The following is a 25,166-nucleotide window of genomic DNA, read 5'->3' as shown; positions in this document are numbered from 1 at the left end:
GGCTTCAGAAAAAAAAAAGGGAACGTGTTCTCCTTATATGGAAGTGGGGGGCGTATTGTTTTTTTGGAGGGGTTTTTGGTGGTTTGGGGAGGACTTTTTTATTTGTTTTTGTCTTTGGCACCACCGGTTAGGGGGGATCCGGCATTTTTAAGGCCAAGTGCTGAAATTCCATTAGTTAGCACCAAGAGAAACGAAGGCAGGTCTGGAGCCGGTTGTTCACACGGCCTGGCCATCCATCTACGTTTCCTCCGAGCAGTGACTTTACCATTCGCCTACAGCCAGCCTTGTCCAACTTGAGTGTGCATGAGTCACCTGGAATCTAAAATGCAAATTCAGGGGCACCTGGGTGGCTGTCAGTTAAGCATGGGACTCTTGATTTCAGCTCAGGTCACGATCTCACAGGTTTGTGAGTTCGAGTCCTGCATCGGGCTCTCCACTGAGAGCATGGAGCCTGCTTGGGATTCTCTCACTCTCTCTCTCTCTCTCTCTCAAAAATACATAAATATTAAAAAATAAAAATTTATTTATTTATTTATTTATTTGGAGAGGGAGGGAGGAAGAGAGAGAATCCCAAGCAGGTCCCATGCTGTCAGCGCAGAGCCCGGCATGGGGCTCGAGCTCACCAACCGGGAGATCATGACCTGAGCCGAAATCAAGAGTCAGATGCTTAACTGAGCCGTGCAGGTGCACCATCAAAATAAATTAAAAAAAATTTTTTTTAATTTTTTTTTGACGTTTATTTATTTTTGAGACAGAGACAGAGCATGAACGGGGGAGGGGCAGAGAGAGGGAGACACAGAATCGGAAGCAGGCTCCAGGCTCCGAGCCATCAGCCCAGAGCCCGACGCGGGGCTCGAACTCACGGCCCGCGAGATGGTGACCTGAGCTGAAGTCGGATGCTTAACCGACTGAGCCAACCAGGCGCCCCAATAAAAAAATTTTTAAATGCAGGTTCAGGGGCATCTGGGTGGCTCAGTCAGTTAAGTGTCCGACTTCGGTTCAGGTCATGATCTCATGGTTCACGGGTTCGAGCCCCACCTTGGGCTCTCTGCTGTCAGCTCAGAACCTGGAGCCTGCTTCAGGTTCCCCTCATTCTGTGTGTCCCTCCCCTGCTGGTGCTCTCTCTCTCTCTCTCTCTCTCTCTCACTCTCTCCAAAATAAATAAGCGTAAGTAAGTAAGTAAGTAAGTAGATAAATGAATGAATAAATGCAGATTCAGATTCTGATTCCAAAGGTCCGGGGTAGGGCCTGAGACCCTGCATGTCTAACATGTAGGTGCTGTGGTTGCCATTGGGCCCCAGACACTGAATGGGAGGAGCCTGGGTGTTTATTCATATTTTCTCCCCTCTTCTCAAACCTCCACCCCCCCCCCCCCAGGCCCCGCGGGTCTCACTCTCAGCCGATGACCTCATTTCCTGTTTTACTGAGAAAATAAAAAGCCATCTGTGGGCAGAATTCCACAAGCTCCCACCACATCTACCCAGCAATTCTGTCCTCGTCTGTGCGTCGCCGGCATGATGCTGCTGCACTCCAGCCCATTTCCCCCCTGTCCTTACCCTAGACCCCGTCCCCTCTCCCTCCGGCAGAGGCACCCACCCAGCGTGCGTCCTCTCTCCCCTCTCGACTTAAGCAAATGTGCTGTCACTGTTCCCATCTTAGACACCAAAGATTTCAGGCCCCTTCTTCCTCCAGCTACTGCCTCGGTTCTCCCTTCCTGAGCTGCTCTGCTCTCTCTGGGCACTGACTCCAACCTGTCTCTTCTGACCCTCCTAAGCCCCTTCCGGTTGGCCCTTGCCCCAGCCTTGCCAAGGTCACCAAAGACCTCCATGCTGATAAACCGGGCAGCCAAGCCTCCATCCCCTCCCCCCATGCCCCCCCCCGCCCCAGTACTACCACTGGCAGCACTGGATCCAGCATTTGCCCGTCACCTTGGTCTCCGTGGCGCACCCTCCCACCTACCTCACTGCCCCTCGCTCTCAGTCCCTGTTGCCCGCCCCTCTGACCGGGGAAGGGCTGGCATCCTCTTCTCTTCCCTCTCTACACTTACCCCGCGGGCCCCCTCCTGTCATTCTGTGGCTCTGCAAGCCAGCCGTACACACGACTCCCAGGTTCGAGCCCCCAGCCCACGTCGTGGCACCAATGCCAGAGCAGGGTGTCCTGCTAACGTGCCCACAGCCCACAGCTCCGTGTCCGACCACACGCACATTGGCAGGGTATCCCCTTGGTGGCGGCCTCCCAGGCTGTTCCAGTTAAAAGACAATTGTACTTCCTGCTGCTTGGCACTTGGGCTTCCTGCCCATTTTCCAAGTCTGGTCCTGCCCCCTCCTGGTAGTTCTTGACGGCCTTTCAATAAATTCTTTTCGCTGCTTCAGAAAACCAAGAACTCCGACTGATACCATCTAGAAACTTGTAGAAATCCCTCCCACCCTTAGAAGTAAAAAATTTCATTCCTCCATCGTCCCCTGGAAGTGCTCCGGAGAAGACCGTCAGAGATGCCACCAAACTCGAGGCCAGCTGGGACAGCCCTGCTCTAAGGGACACAAACCAGGTCTCTTCTTCTTGCCTCCCTGTCCCCACCCCCAGGGATCTGCTCCCTTCTGCGGGTCCCTCCTCCATGTCTGTCCCGTAAATGGTGCCAGTCCTTGGGTATCCAAGCTCTTCCTTCCGCCCTTCTCACCCCACAAGCTCATCGGGGCGTCGTTCACACTCACAAGATGCAGCCCTACCTCCATTCCTCTGCTAGGCTGCAGACCGTCCCCTGCTGGAAACCTCCACCTGCCCTCGGTGCAGTCCAAGGGCACCTACACCCAGCACATCTACATGGAACTGACCCCCTTCCAGCTTCCCCGTCCACAGCTGCCTCTCTCCCTGCCTCCCCCATCCAGCTTGAGGGCCCCAGCCTGCTCCCCAGCCACCTAGGCTAGAAACTCAGGAGTCACCACACAGCTTCCTTCTCCCTCCGAGTCCGTCCCTCCCAGGCGTTTGTGAAATCCTGGAACTTCTTCTCTTGAAACATCTCTCCAAGCCATCCCCTCCTCTCCAACCACACAGCCTCTGCCTCATTAATTTCCACATCTTCCTGGGCTGTTCCGACAGCCTCCTAGAGGGGTCCTGGCCACCCTCAACTCCTTCTACAACAGCAGAGCCAGAGGGAGCTTTCTGGAACTCAGACCTGACCATGTCGCTCCCTACCGAGCACTTCTCTATCCAGTGAGAGCAGTGTTCTTTTCTCATTCTTCTATGAGCTTCTTACAAAGATCTGGTGTCCTCTCCCGGACCTGCTGAAACAGGACACCCAGGAAAAAACCCGGGACATCCCCCCCCACCACCACCACCAATCTTTGTCCTCAGGCATAACTCAGCACGTTTGGAAAACATTGATCTGGTGATTCCCAAACTGCTGTGGGAATCATTTCAGAAAGCTGGTTAAAAACCAACTCCCAGGGATGCCTGGGTGGCTCAGTCGGTTGAGCGTCCGACCTCGGCTCATGTCATGATCTCGCGGTCTGTGGGTTCAAGCCCCGCGTCGGGCCCTGTGCTGACAGCTCAGAGCCTGGAGCCTGCTTCGGATTCTGTGTCTCCCTCTCTCTCTGCCCGTCCCCCGCTCATACTCCCTCTCTGTCCCTCTCTGTCCCTCTTTCTCTCTCTGTCAAAAATAAATAAACATTAAAAAAAAAAAACAACTCCCAGGCTCACCCCCTTGGAGATGCCGATTCAGTGGAATGTGAGAGATTTTCCCAGAGGATGAGTGGGACCAATCTTCTTCCTACAGAGTATAGACAACTTGAGCACGGCTGTTAAAGCCCTTCAAGCTTCAGCCTCTGATTGGCTCTCACCATTTCCAAATGTACGACACCATGCTGTCTCGTCCTCACGCTCACCGCGCTGTCTCAACTGAGTGGCTATACATAATGTCCCCTCTGCCCGGGTGGCCCTGTCCCTCAAGTGTGTCACACAAATGCCTCTGTCTCAGTTCAAATGAGGACCTGAAGAAGCTTTTCCTGACCTCCCCTGGGTTAAACTCTTCCTGTGTCCTCCACGGAGCCTAGTTCACTTTGGCCCTAGAGGGGCCCTTTACTTCAGAGCCCTCGGCCTCCTCTGTAAACAAGATCCACAACGTCCTCACGTGTACGTCACAGTGACTTCAAAGAAAACAAAAAGGGAAATCTTGTTAAACCGATGATCTGGTTTATTTTTATTTTTATTTTTTTAATGTTTATTTATTATTGAGAGACAGAGCATGAGCATGGGAAGGGCAGAGACAGGAGAAGACACAGAATCCGAAGCAGGCTCCAGGCTCCGAGCTGTCAGCACAGAGCCCGACGCGGGGCTCGAACTCACGAACCGTGAGATCATGACCTGAGCTGAAGTCGGACACGTAACTGACTGAGCCACCCAGAAGCCCCCGGATGATCTCATTTAAAAGTGCCCTTAACCCTTAAGAGCCAGCCCCCAGTGCTTAAAATCCCAAGCACGTGGTCCTTTGTGGAGGCTGGGAGCCACGTGAGGGCAGGGTCCTGTTCACCCTGACTCCAGGAAGTTGAGGATGGTACCAGGAGCAGAGCAGAAATCCAAAACTGTATTCAATGAAGGAAGGAAACAGCAGAGGCGCATCTCACTCTGGCTCCCTCTACCTCGGGTGAGCCCAGCTGCCAACTCGGGAGAGGCATTCTGGCCACTTGCCTCAACTATGATAATAGGGGTGCGAGACCCTCCTTCATGGTTGAGGGGCTAACGAGACAGCTTCTGTGACCGCATCTGCCTCTGTTTCCTTCCTTCTTTAATGCGGGAAGTGGAAGCTGAGGTCCTCAATGGTACAGCTTGCAGATTCAGAGGACCCACGCGTTGACCTCGTCGGCTCTCCCGCAGCACAGAGGTCCGAGTCTTACCAAGAAGGACCTCACCCAGGATCTCTGGGGGTTTCAGTGTCTGCATGACTTTTGGTTTATTCATTTGCTATTTTATTTTTTTATTTTTTTAATTTTTTTTTAACGTTTATTTATTTTTGAGACAGGGAGAGACAGAGCATAAACGGGGGAGGGTCAGAGAGAGAAGGAGACACAGAATCTGAAACAGGCTCCAGGCTCTGAGCTGTCAGCCCAGAGCCCGACGCGGGGCTCAAACTCACGGACCGCGAGATCGTGACCTGAGCCGAAGTCGGACGCTTAACCGACTGAGCCACCCAGGCGCCCCTCATTTGCTATTTTAAAAACAAATATGGAGAGGGGTGCTTGGGCGGCTCAGTCGGTTGAGCGTCCGACTTTGGCTCAGGTCATGATCTCACGGTTAGTGAATTCAAGCCCCGCATCAGACTCTCTGCTGTCAGCACGGAGCCTGCTTCAGATTCTGTCTCCCCTCTCTCTGCCCCTCCCCTGCTTGCATTCTCTTATAAATAAATAAAAAATATGGAGGGAGGGAGCTAGTATTTGATGGGTACAGTCTCAGTAGTTTGGGAAGACAAAAAAGTTCTGAGGGTAGATGGTGGGGATGGTCAGACAACAATGTGAATATAGATTTTTTTTAAGTTTCTTTTTTTTTCTTTTTGAGAGAGAGAGAGAGAGAGAGAGAGAGAGATCACGAGTGGGGGAGGGGCAGAGAGAGAGAGAGAATCCCAAGCAGGTTCTGTGCTATCAGCACAGAGCCCGATGCGGGGCTCAAACTTTCGAACTGTGAAATCATGACCTGAGCCGAAATCAAGAGTTGGACGCTGAACTGATTGAGCCACCCAAGCGCCCCACAATGTAAATATACTTAATGCCACTGAACTGCACCTAAAAACAGGTCCATGTTCATTTAACATGGTAAATTTTATGATATCTATAAAATTAAACTTGCAGCCTTGCCCACCTCAGTAAAGGCAAATCCAGTCTCCCAGCTGCTCCAGACGAAAACCTTATAATCATCCTGACTGTTCTCTATCGAGTGCCACCCTAGGCTTATGAGTACCCCTGTATGAATGGGGAAAGGGTTTTTTATTTTTATTTTTTTAATTTTATTTTTTAAATTTACATCCAAATTAGTTAGCATATAGCGCAACAATGATTTCAGGAGTAGATTCCTTAATGCCCCTGACCCATTGAGCCCATCCCCCCTCCCACAACCCCTCTAGCGACCCTCAGTTTGTTCTCCATATTTAAGAGTCTCTTATGTTTTGTCCCCCTCCCTGTTTTTGTATTATTTTTGCTTCCCTTCCCTTATGTTTATCTGTTCTGTGTCTTAAAGCCCTCATGTGAGTGAAGTCATATGATATTTGTCTTTCTCTGACTAATTTCACTTGGCATAATACCCTCCAGTTCCATCCACGTCGTTGTAAATGGCAAGATTTCATTCTTTTTGATTGCCAAGTAATACTCCATTGTAGGGAAAGGGCTTTTTAAAAAGGGAAAGTCGGGGCACCTGGGTGGCTTAGTTGGTGAAATGTCTGACATTGGCTCAGGTCATGATCTCACGGTTCATGGGTTCGCGCCCCGCACAGGAAAAATTTGAAAAATGTGAAAGTCTACAGGAAATCACAAAGCACAAAATGAGGTTGAGGTTCCATCTGTAGTGACACCATGATACCCACTGGGTCAGAGGGGAGGCGGGAGGCAGAGCAAGAGGGAAACGGGGAGGGCTGGAGCTGGCCCCCTGGGAAAGGGCCGAGGGTGGGGAGCCTCAGGAAGAGGAGAGCCCGGATCAGACAAGGGTCGGAACCTGCCGGGTGTGTCTTCTCAGGAACTGTGCCCTAGCACCTGAGCACATGCCCGCACAGCCCTTGGCACAGGTGCAGGGCAAGAGAAATCAAATGAACCAACAAGGACTGGGCCTTAACTGGACCATCTAGTCTCTTGACCTGTCCCCTCCACCAAGACCCCCTTAGAGGCTCAGGCCCGACCCAAGCCCCATCCTGCAGGAACCAGTGTTCTTTCCATAAGAAAGCCATGGGGGCCAGACTTCACCCCCAGGTCTGTGAGGCCAGTCTGAGAATCATGACTGCAACAGAAAGATTCAACACAAAATCCAGTGGGTCCAGGACCCAAACACCTCCACTGCTGTTATCCTGCTAAGTCTGTTAAGCTACAGCCATTAACAGCCACCCTAACTAGCCTCCCTGCTAGGGGGACAGCGAGTCAGCGAAAACCCATCAGCCCACCCATGCTGCTCACAGCCTTCCAGCTCCCTCCCATCACTCAGAGTTAGTCTTACCTTCCAAGTCTGGCCTTTGCCCTCAGCTCCTGGGAGGTGATCTCCAGGCCTCTGGAATGTCCTGTCTGAGGACTTCAGACATCTGTCAAACAATGTGATTTGCAAGGAGTGCTTTGGGACACATGCCCTCTGGGGGAATTTGGAGAGTAAAGGTCGGGCACATGGGCACCCGCTTATGGGCACACCCAGGAACTCTGGACACCAAGCCTAGGACGAGCGTCCCTGCTTGGCCACACCGTGTGTTACAAACCAGGGGGTCTCAGGTCCAGGACCCCACTGCGAGAGAACAATCCATTGGAAGCTTCACACTTGGAGCCTCCCCTTCCCCCCCGCCAGTCCCCCGCCGGATTCCACCCTGTGCAACCTGCCCTTTAGTTGAACGTGTATCCTTCTGCTGTTAGAACACTGTGATCTTGGGGCATCTGGGTGGCTCAGCTGGTTAAGCGCCCACCGACCCTTGATTTCAGTTCGGGTCGCGATCTCACAGTTCATGAGTTCGAGACTCACGTTGGGCTCTGTGCTGATAGAGTGGAGCCTGCTTGGGATTCTGTCTCTCCCACCTCTCTCTACCCCTCCCCCGCTCACACACGCACCCTCTCTCTCGAAGTAAACTTAAAACACACACGCACTGTAATGTTAGTGCTTTCCTGAGTTGTGTAAGTCATGCTAGCATTACCTGCTCGGGATGGTTTTAGAGACCTGAACTTCCAGCTGGTGTCTGAAGTGAGGGCAGTCTTGTGGGGACCGTGCCCTCAAACTGTGCCGTTTCCCAAATTCTTTACACCCCGCTTTGTGACCACCTTACTCCGATCTTCATGATCTACCCAACCCCTGCCAACCAGGCCTCACCCCCCCCCCACCCTCTCCCCCTCAAGTAAGGCATGCCCCCACCCTAGGGCACCGAAGAGCCCCCTTCCCCCAGTTATCTGGCAAGTGAACCCCCTCCTTCACTTCAGGCCTTTCGTTCACATGGCACCCCCTTGGTGAGGTCTCCCCTCCCCCCTCCTCCAGTTCCCTTCCACCCCAAGCCCCTGCCTCTCTTCCTGCCTCACTTTGTCCTCTTGGAACACCATCACTATATCCACGGCACTCGAAATTGTATTCACCTTATTTCTTCTCCATTCCCTCACTAGACTAGAAGCCCTAGAAGACTAGAAGAGAGGGATCTTGTACTTCGTCCTCTCCTGTGACCCCAGGACCTAAGACGATTCCTGTCACATGCTGAGTGCACAACAGATTCTTGTTGAATGAATGCCCTCTAGTACCCTTTAGAAGCATCTCTTAGGAAACAGGCCACCCGGCTCCCACTCCTTCTCCCTGAGAGGCCAAGTCTGCAAAAAACAGGAAACCTGACCACACTTGGCTGGAGACCACAGCTGAGGGGGATAAGGAAAGAGTCAGTAAGACCAAAGACCTCCAGGGGAGGACCCTGGCCCAGACGCTAGCCCTGGCCCTCATACCTCCTTGTTGTTATGAGCCTGGAAGGCCCCTCCCTCTCTGGGCTGGAGCAGGTGCATGGAACTCTCTAGCCCTGATCACTGTCTTTGTGTGTGTGCACGCATGCGTGCACGGAGGAGGGGGTAGATTCCTGCTGTGACCGAGTAAGGGAAGACAAGACCTCACCAGGCAGGAGTGACTTTTATTTGAAGCCAGAAAACACCTCTCAACTGTAATCTGTGACCGTAAAAAAAAAAAAGAAAAGAAAAGAAACCAGGACCCAAAGGGCCTGGGGAGGGGAGGGGTACTGGGTCCTGTTAGGCCACATAGGGGAAACGAAGCAACAGCCCCTCATGGGGCTCCACGTTTAGGTGCCCCAGCTCAAGAGAGGCCCCCTCCTCGCGGCCCAGGTGGGTGCTGAGCAGCAGATTGACCTTGGTTGGCAGGCTGGCAGTGGCCGGCAACCTGGCTGGTTGGCCGACATCCCCGAAGTTGAGCACTACCAAGAAGCGCTCGTTCTGGTCCCACTGGCGGACGTAGGCGAAGAGGTCAGGCCCGGAGGAGAGTACATGGAAATCCCCGTGCAGCAGGGAGCGCTCCTTGCCTCGCTGATCACTCAGTCGCCGGAAGAGAGAGAGGAGGGAGCCAGGGTCTTCATTCTGGCCCTGCAAGTGGTGGTCACAGCAAGGAAGGATAAAGGACACCCCTGGGTGCAACCTCCTACAAGCCACCTGCCCACCCTCGGCCAAGCAGGTCTGGCCCACCCCAAACCCTTACCTTTACAGTCATGTTGTGACTTCCAGGTTCTGAGGTGTCGGGGAAGCTGGATTCATCCCAGGGCATGATTGGAGCCTTCACAGGCTGAAAAGCCAGGAAAACAGGATTTGGGAAAGGCCTGGGCCTGCTCTCCCTTCGCCTTCTCTTCCCAGCCCCATCTGTGTAGAGCCTCCCCCTGACGCTGGCCTAACTTCTACTGGATAAGCAAGGCCGGCCCCCGAGTCAGGTCCCTGCCCGCACTATCGCGTCAGCGTGGAGGGCTTTTCTCCCAGCCATAGGGTTAGCTCCCTCACTGCCCTCCACTCCCCGCTCAGGTGTCTCACTAGATCTTCTGTGGTCACACGATGGCAAACATCCCCCATCCCCTGTTCTCTAGGCCCCTGACCCTGCTCTCTTTTGCACAGCACTTAGCAGCACTGAGCACCTTTAATTTTTTTTTTTTTTTTTTAACATTCACTTATTTTTGAGAGAGATAGAGGCACAGCGCAAGTGAGGGAGGTGCAGAGAGACAGGGAGCCACAGAATCCAAAGCAGGCTGCAGGCTCTGAGCTGTCAGCCCAGGGCCGGACGCGGGGCTCCAACTCACAATCCGTGAGAGCATGACCTGAGCCGAAGTCGGGTGCTTAACCTAGACTAAGCCATCCAGGCGCCCCAGCATTGGGCATCTTTATTCTCTTTGCTTATTATCTAACTTCCCCACCTCCAGCTCCTCTGTGCATTGCTGTGTCCTCTGTGCATGGCATATAGGAATTACTCCAGAAAACCGTGGAGTAACTGCACGACCAGTTCTGTAAATATCAGCTTGGGTGTCAACCTCTAACCCTGCGGCTAGAGCTAAGTGAACACCATGCTCTTACCCCATCTCAGCACTGGCTACCATGCGTTTCCCTTACTCCTCTGGGTCCCCCACTAAACTAGGCGTTGCTGGAGGGCACAAGCCCAGCCGAATACCTACCTGCTGCCCACTGAACACATGAGTGGGAATGAACGAACGAACGAACGAACGGATGGCTCCCACATGGAACACCTACCAGGTACCAGGCATCGCATCTTCAAACGTGCTCTCATTGAATCCCAACTTCCCTCCAAGAAATGCAAGGCCCCAGAAGAGATGATCAAGACTAGGGCCGTGAAATAAGTTGCCGGGGCCACGCGGCTACCGTGGCTGACCAGGAGTCAAACGCGGTTCCCCCCAAGGCTCACGTCTACCGGCTGCCATCCACAGAAGCATCGTGATGGGGGAACACAACCTCCCCCACTGCGCCAGGGAGGCAGCAAGCCATACCTGGCCAGGCAGGGCAGCGGCCTCCAAGCCGATCTCATCTCCGTAGCTGAAAACCGGGGTCCCTGGCAGGGTGAAGAGCAGCAGGTGGTAGAGGCGGAGAAGATGAGCCGGCACAAAGGAAGTCAGGAGCCCCGCCTGAGACAACTGCAGGGATGGATGCACTGGTGAGCCCCAAAGCCCGTCTCTGCCTCCGTCTGCCCACACCTTTCCTCAAAAAGGCCTCCTCCCCCGCCTCGTCCCCCGACTGTGGTACTCACGCTCCAGCTGCACCAGCGACTGTCAGTGGCATTCAAATACTGGGTGACCAAGAACTCTATATGCTTCCCGGTGGAAATGGAGTCTGACAGGTATGAGCTAGTCAACAACAGGTCCTTAGTGGATCCAAGGAGGCTCAGAATCTGCTGAAGGTCAGAGGACTCAGTCCCTGCGATCAAGAGCCTGCAGAGGGCAAGGCAGGGGACAAGGTTGGTAAAGAACGAGCAAAGAATGAAAGTGAAGAAATTTCTCTGGGCTAGGAAATCGCCCATTCCTTGGGTCTGGCACTCTACTGGGGGATTCCCACCAGGAAGCTGAGTTGGCGGGGGAGGTCTGGCACCTACCTGTCTTCGCTGAAGCTCTTGGTGATGTTCTGCCACTCAGCCAACAACAAAGACGCATCCTAGAAGAAAAGAAACAAAGTCAAGGAACAGAGAACGCCAACAAGCCCTGACGAGTCCCTCTGCTCTCACCCAGGCTCTGCCTCTCACATGGAAAGACACTCACCGTCAGATTCTCCACGTCCCGAACCTGGAACCCATCCACACCAGCCTGCAGCCAAAAACTCAGAGCATCCTATAGGGAGGGGGCAAAACAACAGAGGAAGGGCTTCAACACTCTGATGCAAAGGCTTAGAAAATCCAGCCCATGCTAAACCTCACCTACCACGCACTTCCCTATGACCTTGGAAGAGTCACCTGCCTTGACTGGCCTCACTTAACCATCAGCCTTCAGCTCCGTCCCATTCTACACCATCACTGATTCTTTTTTTTTTTTTTTAAGTTTATTTATTTATTTTGAGAGAGAGAGAGACAGAGAGAGAGAGAGAGAGAGAGAGAACACCTATGAGCAGGGAAGGGGCAGAGAGAGGGAGAGAATCCCAAGCAGGCTTCACACTGTCCGTGCGGAGCCTGATGTGGGGCTCGAACTCACAAATGGTGAGGTCGTGACCAGAGTCCAAACCAAGAGTCAGATGTTTAACTGAGCCAGCCAGGCGCCTCTCACCATCACTGATTCTTAAAGTTATAGCATTTCACTTCTGTATTCCTCCCCATTACAAATCACACAGCTTCTCCTTTGATATAGAAAAGGCCTAAGAGAAAAAGTATGTTGATAAACATAACTTCACTTAGGAGTGCCTGGGTGGCTCAGTCCGTTGAGCATCGGACTTTGGCTCAGGTCATGATCTCACAGTGCGAGGGTTCGAGCCCCACATCAGACTCACTGCTGTCACCACAGAACCTCACTTCTGGTCCTCTGTCTCCCTCTCTCTCTCTCCCTTCCCCTGCTCACGTGCTCGCTTGCGGGCTCGGCGCACTCTCTCTCTCTCTCTGTCTCTCTCTCTCTAGCCAAGATCAGAAGACAAGTATACTTACTCCTCTCCCGGTGTCCTGAGGCCAGGGGAGGGTGTGTGTAAGAGAGCAGGTCAGAGCAAGGCCAAAGATGAAAGAGTGAAGTTCAAAGCACAGCCCCAGGGCAGTTCAGATGAAGATTTGAGAAGAGAAGCCAGTTCTGCAAAACAGGCCCAGGCCTGAAGTCCTGGCATTGGTGGGCACAAGACATGGAACCCCACCCCCAAGACCCCTTTTCCCCTTTCTGTCTCACCTCTTATCTCCATTTTCACCCGAGGCTACGAGTCCTCAAGCCATACCATCTGAAAACATCCCCTCATCAATAACTTTTAAGAGATTTTCTTTTGTGCGATACCCCTGCTGAACTGGCCAGTGTCCTAGAACCCAGGCATTAGGAGCTTGGATAACAAAGTCCCACTTGCAGCCTGCTGGGTATAGTCTTTGAGCCTATACCTGTATTCAGGGAAAGCAGGTTACAGAAATGAGACTACTTGAGACTTCAAATCCTAAGCACGTCAAGCCCCTCGGAACCCTAGCTTCTTCACTGACAGATTAGAGATGAAAGAGACCTTGTGTGGTTACAGAGAAACTTAGAACACATACCCAAAATACTTGGCATGGTCCCAGACGCATAAGACCACAATGCTTACAACTTCAGACTGGGCTCCCCTCCAAAATACATCAAACAAGAACTGGGAAACCAGACACGGCAGGATTCCCACAGAGAAACAGCTTCCTCTCCCCCAAAGGAAGAAAAGTCAAACCCAGATCGCCATCTGAGAAATTCCTTTCCTGGCAGTTACCATCAGAGTCGAGGAAACAAGGAAAATGAGTGACCAGAAAAGGAACAAGCAAAACCAGGGTGCATTGTTGGCCTACCCTCTGCCTGTGGGAGGGGTATGCCAGCTCGGCTCCAAGGAGCAAGGGGCCCCTCAGCTGGAGCCAGGCTAGTTTACAAGGGCTTGCTAGAAGGATCAACACAGCCCCAGCAGCCAACTCCCACCTGCCATCGGTGCCAACACACTTACTTACCTTCATCTTGGCGGCCACAGTGTCAATCTGAGTGGGGAGGAACCATGAGTTCTGGCCCTCATAGTTGGGAGTGAGGTCCAGAATGACCCGGATGCCTGGAACAATGGACGAAAAAAGGGAGTCAGGAGAAAGACGTTGGGATGTCAGGAAAGGAAGCAATCAACAAATACATACTCCCTATGTATCATTTGGCACAAAAAGCTTAGATTTGAACCCTGGCAAAACCTATTCCTTTGAAACAAAGATGTGAGTGGAGGGGCTGAAAATCTTATCGGGCAGAAGGCATGTAGCGTAGTCGAGAAGGCTAACCTAGGGGGCCCTGGGCTCCCCACCCCCAAAGTGAATCCTCTTAAAATAAGACAAGATTCTATTTGGATATTGTTCTCAAAAGGATCCATTCCTTTACAAGTTTAAAGAACACTGAATCAGCAAAAGCCTACATTTTGCAAATTAAGGACACTGAAGCCCAGAAGGTAAGTGAATGCGCACACATCCAAGTAGAAAGTCTCTGCACCACCTGGCAAAGTAATTTTAGGCTGAAGCCTAACAAACTGCAGGGAGCTTGTACCTGCCTTAGAAAACTCAGCCAGACAGGAGTAAACCAAACAAAAACCCTGTCCTGTCTTTTCTGTGGCCAGAAGGCCAAGCCCTTCCCAGCTGCTTCCTTGGCAACTCCAGGACACCCACTCTTTTTCTTGGCCGATTGCAAGAGATTGTCAAAATCTTCCTTGGAGCCGAGAACAGGGTTGATCTGTTCCAAGTTGGTCCCAGCGAGGTCATCTTTCTGGTTCTTGTGAATTGGGCCCAGCACAAAGCCTTTCACCTTCAGGGTGCTCAGGTAATCGAGGTGCCTCTTCAGGCCTGAAATGGGGAAGCAGATTTAAAGTGAAGGCCCTCTGAGGGGCACCTGGGTGGCTCAGTCGGTTGAGCGTCAGATTTCGGCTCAGGTCATGATCTCAGAGTCTGTGAGTTCGAGCCCCCCCGTTGGGCTCTGTGCTGACAGCTCAGAGCCTGGAGCCTGCTTCAGGTTGTGTCTCCCTCTCTCTCTGCCCCTCCCCCGCTCATGCTCTGTCTGTCTCTCTGTCAAAAATAAATAAACATTAAAAAAAAATTTTTAAGTGAAGACCCTCTGAGAGGTCCTTGATCGCCCCTCTTCTCTTCTCCCCTCCCGCAGGAAGTGTTGGGGAACTAAGTGTTGGGCCTTGATGGCCCCTCTTCTCCCCTCCGGCAGGAACTAAGTGTTGGGGGGAAGTGAGCCTGAATCACGAGACTCAGAGGAGCTGACGCAAGGTGCCCGGTGCATTACTTCAGAAACCGTCAGCTACAGGCTTCGCAGGGTAAGTGAGGACGCTGAGTCAGCCATCCTCGTGGAAGAGGGCGTAGGGGCAGTTTCCTTCAAAGAAGGAATGGAGAAGCTACATCTCCGGCTTGAGGGTGCGGGACCGAGTACAGAATGGGGTGGACAACCGTCGGCGTCAATCTGGGGACAGGATCGGAGCCGGTGGCCCGATAACCCAGGGTCGCGCCCACAGCTCACCCGCTAGGTCGCCCTCCTCGTGGCCCTGGAAGGCCAGCAGGTCGCCGATGCGGTAGAGGGCGCCTTTGTGCCACCAGCTCTGCGCGGGCAGCTCGCGGCAGCGCGGCGCCCGCACAATGATGACCACCGCACCCGCCAGCATGCCGAGCCAGCCGAGCCAGAAGAGCACCAGCAGCGCCCAGCGGGTGCGCACCCAGCCGGGGCTGCCCGCCACCTTCAGCAGCTCCTCCTTAGACAGGCCAGTGAACTTGGCCGCGGCCGCTGCCTCTGCCTCGTCGTCGGCCACCTTGATCTTAACCAGGCCGTTCTTTTCGGCGCCGCTCGCCACGACTACGGCCATGGCTGCCCCGGACGCCGCATTCATCGGCTGCTTCTCGGGCTCCATTTCGTTCAGCTCCACCTCCTTCATGTCCACCTCAGTGTCCTGGCTCATGATGCCTGCGGAACCGGCGATACGATGCAGTCTGCGATCAAACGGTGGCTGGACTCCGGCCGCGACCTCCCCGCCCCAACAGGGCCTCCGAAGAATTCGCGATCACGCGCAGCTCGGGCTACAGTGTTCGCGTCTGCGGTGGGAAGGGCGCAGCCTACCGGAAAGAGACGGGGAGCCCCGCCCCTGCCCGCCCCTTAAAGAGGAACGGCCCCGATTGCTCTTTCTGAGACAACACGGGTGGGCGGCGGCGGGGGGACTAGGCTCCGGAGCACGCTTCCCACCGCTGCGCGCCTCAATTCCCCCTTCTCGAACCTGTTTACCCCTAAAGTTCCTCCTAGTCGAACGCTAAGAAGGTTGAGCGCAGAGCCACCTCCAGGTGGGCGGAGTCTGATTTGTCTCCGCCCCGAGGAGTGGACAGGGAGGGGACTTCCAGCACCGCGGGTGGCCCTAGGGCCCCTCTTCGCCGCCGTCGAAGGCTGGGCCGCAACGCCGTGCTCCGTTCGCCCCTGGCCCTGGGCTCCAACCACCGCGTGGTGGGCCCAACTTCGCACGGCCGCTGGCGCTCTCAGAGCCAGCCAAACTCAGCTTCTCCCCTTTCCCCCACCTAGCCTTGTCTCCTCAAGCCTTTGGAACTTGGCGCCGGATCTCTGCTTCCCCGCAGGGCTTACTCCCACTCGTCCTTCAAGACTCATCTTGAGTTCATTTCGAATAATTCATCATGCAGCAACTATTAAGTGCCCACTACAATACTTTGCGGTATTAATTTTATTGAGTTAACTGTAATGCAGTCTTCTCCCTGATGTTTTAAGATGAATCTGTTCGGACAGGAGAGTTGAAGCTGACCCCACCCCCCACCGCCCGTCTTCCCCTACCCCAACCCCCCACCGCCAGTTTCTGGCGCCAGGATGTCGGGCAGCTAGGAATCCGACATCCAGAAGAGCCAAAAGCCTGATGGGCTGTAGGAAACATTCCAAGGTTGGGCCTCGATTGGAGGCACCCACCATTTTCCTACAACAGACCAGACTCTTCCCCACTGTTGCAGGGCCTCCGACAGATTAGCCCAATCTCCCCAGGGTGCCAGGATCCCCTTACCTCCTTATCACCACTTCACTATGCTAAACCTTGGAGGCAGCCGCAGATGATGAGACAAGCTGAGGGCAAAGCATAAACTAGCACCCCGCACCCCCCTCCCCCCTTCAAGTGGGATACTTGTGATATTCCTCGGACACTCCTGGCTACCAGAGAACAAAGGAAAGGGGTTTAAGTGCTTGCCATGGTAATGAGGGAAACTAAAGCAAATGAAAAATGTAATTCCCTTACTGCCTATAGCCCATGACAAGTCCTCGAGACCCGAGACCGACAGAGTGATCTCCCTCTAGGAGCTCAGCTGCCTCAAGGATGACGCTTTGCTGGGGCCAAAGAAAACCTTGGTTTAACATTATCCCAGCCACGAGGATCCTGTAAGTCTACTTCCTTTATCTCAACTGCCCCAGGATATATGCTGGCAATCATGCTCCAAGCTTATACCGCCCCCCCTTATACATTTGAAGGATCTCATGACTGAGATTTTATTTAATGGTAATAAGTGAAACAGTAATTTCCCTGGCAACAACTAGCCCCTCAAGGTCGTGGAAACCTTGCTTCCAAAATTCCTTAGAGACGTACTCTATCCCTGACCACCTCCCAAGCTGAGGGTATATAATAAGTTACCCATTGTGACCCCAGTGCAGCTCTTCCTGCCCACGGGTCATGTCCCCATGCTGTAGTAAAATTATTCCACCAAAGACGTCCTCAAGAATTCTTTCTTGGTCATCGGCTCCAGACCACCCCACCGTCACCCCAAAATTTCATCACAGAGCCCTTGAAGACCACCCAGCTTCCCTCCACAGAGATTCTGGGATGGAGACTAAGTGGGGCAGAGACAAGGTTCATAGCAGGGACTGCTGGACATCAACACCATGGGGTGCAGACGTTCAGGAACTGCTTGTTCCTGACCAGTGCCAGCTGGATTATTTTCAGAGAGGAGCTGAAGGAAACAAGTTCTTTCTCCCTCTCCCACCTGGGCTGGAAGCCAAGGTAGCTGTGTGTTTGGAAGAAAGCAGAAGCCAAATCTAAAGAAACAGCAGACAGGAAGGGGGGCCCAAGGAGAGTCAAGGGTGTGAAAAGGCTCATCTTCTGCCATTCCCTTTCTGCATGCCAAAGCCCATACCCTACCCCCACCCTAAGAGAGCCAGAACCAATTCCTAGAGGGAGGCAGGCGAGTGGATAGAGGGTGGAGTTCAGACTACTGCGCAAAGATGATAAGTCCAAGGTACCCTGGGCATGGCAGATAAGTGCCAACCAGAGGCTCTGAACAGACTTTAACAGGGTTCAAGTTCAAGGTTGAGAACTGGGTTCAGAAGCTCTCCTTGAGATTGTCCAACATTACACCCCTAGAAACCTAATATCTCACTCACAGCCCTGTGGTTCCGGACAGATGAAGCCAATTCCTTCTGCGTGCAGTAAAGAAGCTAACAACTTACCCTCCAAAATTTATGATCCCCACGCCTTCCACAGGGATTGCCCCCCCCCCCCGCCCCAGTGACATCAGCCTTCAAACACCTGCCAGTCTTACAGTACAGCCAGCTTTGTCAGGCCTCTGCATCTCTGGACATGCCATTCCGTGTTTTTCCCGTCCTGTTCTGCCACTCAGCCTCATTAGTTCCCGTTCATTCAAGACCTAGCTCAGATGACGGTTTTTCTCAACTTCTCCCAAAGAACTATTTTCCATCTACCTCTGCCACAACACATATCCTGTTTGTTTATTGCATTTCCTTTTCTGAGCGTCTGTTTGCAGTTCAAGACGAGTGGCAGAGACCTTGTGCAATTTGCTGACGGACCTGCCTGTTCAGAGATAACATATAGTAGGCACTTCATGAGTGTTTGGAAAGTGAGTGGATGAACTATACCAGTCGAACCCAAATACTTCCCTTCTTAGAAACAACAAAAGTAGCGTATGAAGATAAAGGGATAAAAGTGAAAAGAAATGTAAACAACACCACATTATATCATAAATAAGGAAAACAAGGACACCTGGCTGGGTCAGTCGGTGGAGCATACCACTCTTGATCTCGGGGTTGTGAGTTCAAGCCCCAGGTTGGGTGTAGTGATTACTTAAAAACAAAAGTCTTTATTTTTTTTTAATGTTTATTTATTTGGGGGGGGGCAGAGAGAGAGGAGGAGAATGAGAATTCCAAGCAGGTTCCATGCTGTGAGCACAGAACCTGACATGGGGCTCAAACTCATGAACCATGAGATCATGACCTGAAGTGAAATCAGGCGTTGGTTGCTTAACCGACTGAGCCACCTAGGTGCCCCAAATACCAAATTCTTTAAAAAAAGGAAACCAAGACTTGTTACTGTTCAACCAAAAGAAAGTAATAAATCTGGGGGAAGGAGACGACCAGAAAACATGGAAAGACTGTACAGAAAGAGGCAGAACGTGGCTAGAGATCCTCAGATCCTTCAATGCCTTTTGATATAAAAACATATAAGACTTAATATTTATTGTAGGAATGCAAAGTAGATCATTAACAAATTTTTTTTAAGTTTTATTTAAGTAATGTCTATACCCAATGTGGGGTTCAAACTCATGCCCCTGAGATCAAAAGTCACATGCTCTTCTGACCGAGCCAGCCAGGTGTCTGGAAAAGTATATGATTTGTCACGAAGAATTAAGCTTTCAAAACAAGGCTGGGACAGGATGGCTCAGTGGGTTGAGCGTCCACCACTCGATTTCAGCTCAGGTGATGATCTCACGGTTCGGGCGTTCACGCCCCACATTGGGCTCCATGCTGACAGTGTGGAGCCTGCTTGGGATTCTGCCTCTCTCTCCCTGTCTCTCTTCCCCTCCCCACTCGTACTCTCTTTCTCTCTCAAAATAAATAAACTTAAAAAAAAAAAAAAAAGACTGAGACAACGCAGAGAGAAAAGGCAGCTCAACAATCCAGAGACCACGTGAGGCTACACATCTTTAATACTTTATGCTCAGGCAGACAGATGAGGGTTGGGCCCTGAAACGCAGAGCGCTAAGTGTACAGAGAAAATTCCTTTCTAAACCCCTGTTGCAAAAGTCCATGTCACATGTTTCCCAACAAGTAAGGATTACAGTTGAGCCTTCAACAGCACAGGGATTTGTGGCACGGTCAAAACTGTGCGTGTAACTTCTGACTCCCCAAATACTTAACTACTAATAGCCTACTGTTGACCGAAAGCCTTACCGATAACATAAGCAGCTGATTAACACGTATTTTGCTTCTGACGTGTCCATCGACAGCCTTGGGGAGTTCAGACATTTGAAAAATGGATGATGGCTGAAAGTTAAAGAACTGAGCATTTGGAGGTCAAAGCGCTATGGAGATGAAAGCCGAGAAGGAGGCCGACCCTCAGCCAAAGGGGCTCACTTGGCAACTGTCATTTGAAGAAGTGACGTTGGAATAATATTGTTATTACGAATCCTGCAGGAGGGACGCTGGCTTCTAAAGAAGAGAACTGTCAGGGTTGTCTCAGTGGAGGATGGGGAATGTGAGGGGGGATAAAAGCCAGAAAGAGGAGAGGAAATACAGCCAAAGCCATCGCTTAGAAGAGAAATAAATGTGCCATCTCAAAAGTACCTGATTCTAAGTAAATTAGACAATGAACAATAATGCAGCAGCAAGCCTTTCTCTCTCATTGCAACCAGATAGTAAAAGAGAGAAACATGGGGCGCCTGGGTGGCTCAGTTGGTTGAGCATCTGACTCTTGATTTTGGCTCAGGTCATGATCTCATGGTTCCTGGGATGACGGGATGAGCCTCCCATCGAACTCTGTCCTGGCAGGGCAGAGCCTGCTTGAGATTCTCTCTCTCTCTCTCTCTCTCTCTCTCTCTCTCTCTCTCCCCCCTCCCCCTCTCGTGCTCTCTCTCTTCCTCTCTAAATAAATAAATAAACTTTTAAAAAGTAGAAAAAAAGAGAGTCACATCAGAGATATAGCAGATCAACCTATGGAAGAAACAGAGAAGCATTTGTAACATAGTATCCTTGGATAGATGACATCAGATATTTAGCTGATCAGAGACAGAATACTGATCTCATCCAAGAGGCTACATAGTAATAAGGGATTAAATTATCCTTAAAATGGTGACTGAAGTCCCCCAACATCAGCTCTTTCTACCATTGTGGTCACACGATACTGGTGGGTATTGCTATTTTTCCAGCCCCTGTGACCTTCAAAACTTTCTATCATCACATCCTTTGGAAGAAAATCTCTAAGTTCAGCCACACTCACGAGGTCTGGCATTAAGCTCTGCCTCCTGGATGGGAGGGAGTATTGACATGAATTACTGGAGATTTTCTGTACAGGAGATTTATCTCTTCTCCCTCATTTATCTGGTTATTTGTTTTTTGTCAGTATGGACTTGTGCATATGTATTTTATCCTTTGGGTTAGAATTCAATGCTATATTACTGGGGGGTTTGTTTTCTCAAATTGTTACAGCTTTGGCCGCTGTGAGCTCTTTTAGGTTGGCTCTTTTAATACATTTCTCTTTCTGCTGTCCCCCTGCCTCCCCCCACATACAGTTTTTTTGAGCACGTTCTTTACTTCCTGGCACTACAAAATGGTCCAGGCTCATCTTGTATGTATGTTAGGGCCCCAGCCCTAGAATCAGCCATATCTCCAAAGAACCCTGGTTCCTTTTATTGGGAGAATGGTATTAGAAACCAAGATCTGGGCACTCAGATGTCGTCTTCTTCTTCTTCTTCTTCTTCTTCTTCTTCTTCTTCTTCTTCTTCAAGTTTATTTATTATTTATTTTGAGGGGGAAGGGCAGGGGAGGGGCAGAGAGAGGGAGAAAGAATCCCAAGCAGGCTCTGTGCTGTCAGCACAGAGCCCAATACAGGGCTCAATCTCACCAATGGTGAGATCATGACCTGAGCCCAAATCAAGGGATGCTTAACTGACTGAGCTACCCAGGCACCCTTCAGGTGTCCTTTGACGAACAAAAGTTATCCACCAAAAATGTTATCAGTCTTGGGGCACCTTAGTGGCTCAGTCAGTTGGGTGTCTGAGTCTTGATTGCGGCTCAGGTCATGATCACAGAGTCGTGGGATCGAGCTCCACTTTGGATTCTGATCTGAGTGTGGAGCCTACTTAAGATTCTCTCTCCCTGCCTCTCTGCCCTTCTTCCCCCACACCTCATGTGCTCTCTCTCTTTCTCTCTCTAAAATTAAAAAAAAATAATAAAATGTTATCAGTTTTGGTGGGATGGCTGGGATTGAAAAAATAGGGGTGCCTGGCTGGCTCAGTTGGTGGAGCATCCGACCCTTGATCCCAGGGCCGTGAGTTCAAGCCCCACATTGGGCATGGAGCCTACTTAAATAAATAAATAAATAAATAAATAAATAAATAAATAAATAAATAAATAAAATAAAATGAGTGTTCTCTCTTACGGCCCACATTTTTTACTTTTGATGTCTTATTTTAAAATGTATTATTGGGGGACCTGAGTGGCTCAGTCGGTCGGGCATCCAACTCTTGATTTCAGCTCAGGCCACGATCTCACAGTTTCACGAGTTCGAGCCCTGTCTGGGGTCTGTGCTGACAGTGTGGAGCCTGCTTGGGATTCTCCCTCTTTCTCTGCCCCTCCCCCACCCACACTCTCTCTGTCTCTCTCAAAATAAATAAACTTTATAAAAAATTTTAATGTATTATTTGTTTTGGAAAATATTATTTGGTGTGTTATTTTGAGAATCTTTCTTTTTGTTTATTTGTGAGAGAGATAGAGAGAGAGAGAGAGAAACACAAGTGGGGCAAGGGCAGAGAGAGAGGAAGACAGAGTCTGAGCCAGGCTCCAGGCTCTGAGCTATCAGTGCAGAGTCCGAGGTGGGGCTCAAACTCACAAACCCTAAGATCATAACTTGAGCTGAAGTCCACGTTTATCTGAATCACCCAGGCACCCCTAAAAATTCTTTCTTTAAGGCCTGAAAGATATTCATCGACATTTTCTATGCAAGAAGGTAAGGTTTTGTTTTTGACATTTAAGTCTTTAATCCACCTTTAATTGATTTTTTATTTATGGTAAAAGCCAACCTCGCCTTTTTTATAAATGGGTAACTGTGATATGATAAAAGCAGAGACAGAGAGAGAGAGAGAGAACACGAGGGCACAAGAAAGGGCATGAACCTTTGTCCCTAGTTCCTGACGCTGAGCTCCTAAATCTCTTGGAATTCCTGGGTGATAAGAAAGCCTCTTCCAAAGAGACCACTCTTGGTGGTATCTTTGGGGTAGAGACTGGCCACCAGAAAAATCAAGGCATGACTAGAGGGTTGTAACTTCCAGTCCTATCCCCCAACTTCCAAGCAGGGGGGAGGGGCTGGAGACTGAGTTAATCACCAAGGGCCAATGATCATGCCTGCGTAATGGAACCTCTGTAGAAACCAATCAATGGGGCTTGGAGAACTTCCAGGTTGATGAACATGTACCAGGAAGGTAACCCACCCCAAGCCCACAGGGTCTGAAGATCCTATGCTTGGAACCTTCCAGACATCACCCCATGTACCTCTTCATCTGGCTATTCATTTGTATCCTTTATAACGTCCTTTTTAATAAACTGGGAATAGTAAGTAAAGCGTTTCCCTGAGTTCTATGAGCTGTACAACAAATTGTGTCCACACAAAAACCTGAACACGGATGTTTATAGCAGCTTTATTCATCATTGCTAAAACTCAGAAGCGACCAAGATGTCCTTCACTAGGTGAATGAAGAAACTGGTAAATCCAGATAATGGAACATTATTGAGCTATCAAGCCACAAAAATACAGGAAGGAATCTTAGATGCATATTGCTAATCTTAAATGCATAAGAAGCAAATATGAAAAATCTACATACTGTATGATTCCAACTATATGACATTCTGGAAAAGGCAACACTATGGAGACAGTAGAAAGATCAGTGGTTGCAAGGAGTTCTGGGGTGGGGGGGGGGGAGGGCAGGCTGAATAAGTGGAGGGCAGGGGATTTTTAGGACCAGAAGACTATTCTGTACAATACTGTAATGGTGGATACATGTCATTAGACATGTGTCAAACCCCACAGAATGTACAACACAAAGAATGAACCTTAATGTAAACCATGGTCTTTAGTTAATAATAATGTATCAGTATGGGCTCATCAACTATAACAGGTGTACCTCACTAAAGCAAGATTTTAATAGGGGAAAGGGTGGGAGGTGGAGAGAGGGTAATGGAAGATACGGGAACTCCATTCTTCCTGTCCACTATTCTGTAAACTTAAAATTGCTTTCAAAAAATAAATTATATTAAATAAATAAATTAAATAAGGTGTTTACTACAGAGAAAACTAAAACTCAAAAGTTTAAAGAAATGGATCCTCTAGCAAGTTTAGAACAGATTCCCTTTCATCCTCAAGTTAGACAGCAGCATTAGAACTGATTACCCAGTTTCTTTAAAATAGTACTATCAAGGGGTGCCTGGGTGGCTCAGTCAGTTGGGCATCTGACTTCGGCTCAGGTCATGATCTCACAGCTCGTGAGTTCAAGCCCCGCGTCAGGTTCCATGCTGACTGCTCAGAGCCTGGATCCTCCTTCAGATTCTGTGTCTCCCTCTCTCTCTGCCCCAACCCACTTGCATTCTGTCTCTGTCTCTCTCAAAAATAAATAAACATTAAAAAAAATTTTTTTTAAATAGTACTATCAATAATTTAATTCCAGCATAGTCACCATATGGTGTTATATTAGTCTCGGGTGTCCAATATAGTGATTCAACAATTCCATATGTCACCAAGTGCTTATTGTTATGCCCAGAATTCGTGATCCCCAAAGACCACCAGGGAGTCGAGTCTGATGCAAAAGCAAAGAGCCTTTATTCGAGCTAGCTCGAGCTCAATCCCCTACCTGCACCGAGGCAGAGGCAGCGGTGAGATACTGGAGAGAGTGGGTTTCAAAAGCACAAAGGTTTTATAGGGATCATGGCCTTAGCCGATTGGCTGGGGAAGGGTCATGGCCTCAGCTGATTGGCTGGGGAAATAGACCAATGGCTGCCAAGGTGTGGTCCCAGATCAGCAATTATCAGCCTCACCTGGAACTTGTTAAAAATGCAAATGTTGGGCCTGGTGGTCACAGACCTACTAAATCAGAAACTCTAGGGGTGGGGCTCAGCGATCTGTGTTTGAACAAGTCTTCCAGGAGATTCTGATGCACCTGAAGTTTAAGAACCACTGTGTCTGAGGATCTCTAACATGTTTGGCCTCAGTGTATACAGAACATTTTTCACTGGTCACCTATTAACCATTGGCTGTCAGCCTTGCTGTGCTATATAAATACCTAGCTCTAAACACCATCCCCAGAGACTCTGATTAATTGGTTTGGGAGGGGTAAAATGCTCCCAGGTCATTCTAAGCCTGGACAGGGTTGAGGGCTCCTGCCTCTGGCCCCTACCTGAGAGAAGCCCTCCCTCTTCTGCTCACACTTTCCACGCCTCTCACACTCCCCTTCCTCCCACCTTAGACTTCAGAAGAATGCATCAATCGGTAGCCTGCTTTCTTAGAAAACATAAGTTACTCAAGGGGAGGAGGCGTGGTCTGAGGTTTGAGCGGGAACCTCTTCATGTCAGGGACATAGTCACTAGTTGGCCGGCCTAGTCTGCTCTTTCATTTATCACAAGTCCCCTTGTTAATCCCCATCACCTATTTCACCCATCTCCCCACCCACCTCCCCTCTGATAACCATCAGTTTCTTCTCTATAGTTAAGAGTCTGTTTCTTGGTCTGTCTGTCTCTCTTTTTTCCCCTTTGCTTATTTGTTTTGTTTCTTAAATTCCACATATGAGTGAAATGATATCAT

The 25,166-nt window shown here is 50.4% G+C and overlaps 1 protein-coding gene across 1 annotated transcript; it reads right to left on the bottom strand.

Annotated features, from left to right (window-relative positions):
* Window positions 1-8,804: 8,804 nt before the first annotated feature.
* Window positions 8,805-17,071, bottom strand: SLC3A2 (solute carrier family 3 member 2). The gene is made up of 9 exons (XM_043581467.1): window positions 14,861-17,071; window positions 14,011-14,184; window positions 13,324-13,418; window positions 11,447-11,515; window positions 11,284-11,342; window positions 10,942-11,122; window positions 10,685-10,828; window positions 9,400-9,483; window positions 8,805-9,287 (listed from the first exon to the last, which is right to left on the bottom strand). The coding sequence occupies exons 1-9, from the start codon at window positions 15,291-15,293 to the stop codon at window positions 8,940-8,942; spliced, it is 1,587 nt and encodes a 528-aa protein (XP_043437402.1). The 5' UTR covers window positions 15,294-17,071; the 3' UTR covers window positions 8,805-8,939.
* Window positions 17,072-25,166: the final 8,095 nt, after the last annotated feature.

The sequence above is a fragment of the Prionailurus bengalensis genome, chromosome D1 (genome assembly GCF_016509475.1).
Source record: "Prionailurus bengalensis isolate Pbe53 chromosome D1, Fcat_Pben_1.1_paternal_pri, whole genome shotgun sequence".
NCBI lineage: Eukaryota > Metazoa > Chordata > Mammalia > Carnivora > Felidae > Prionailurus > Prionailurus bengalensis.
Note: the sequence above shows the minus strand (reverse complement) of the source record. Positions and strands in the feature narration are given on the sequence as shown.

Coding starts and splice junctions, on each gene's coding strand:
- SLC3A2 (XM_043581467.1), bottom strand. CDS start 15,293: ATGAGCCAGGACACTGAGGTGGACATGAAGGAGGTGGAGCTGAACGAA. Junction 11,343..11,446: donor GGGACGTGGAGAATCTGACG/GTGAGTGTCTTT, acceptor CTTTTCTTCTAG/GATGCGTCTTTGTTGTTGGC. Junction 10,829..10,941: donor GTCGCTGGTGCAGCTGGAGC/GTGAGTACCACA, acceptor CCATCCCTGCAG/TTGTCTCAGGCGGGGCTCCT.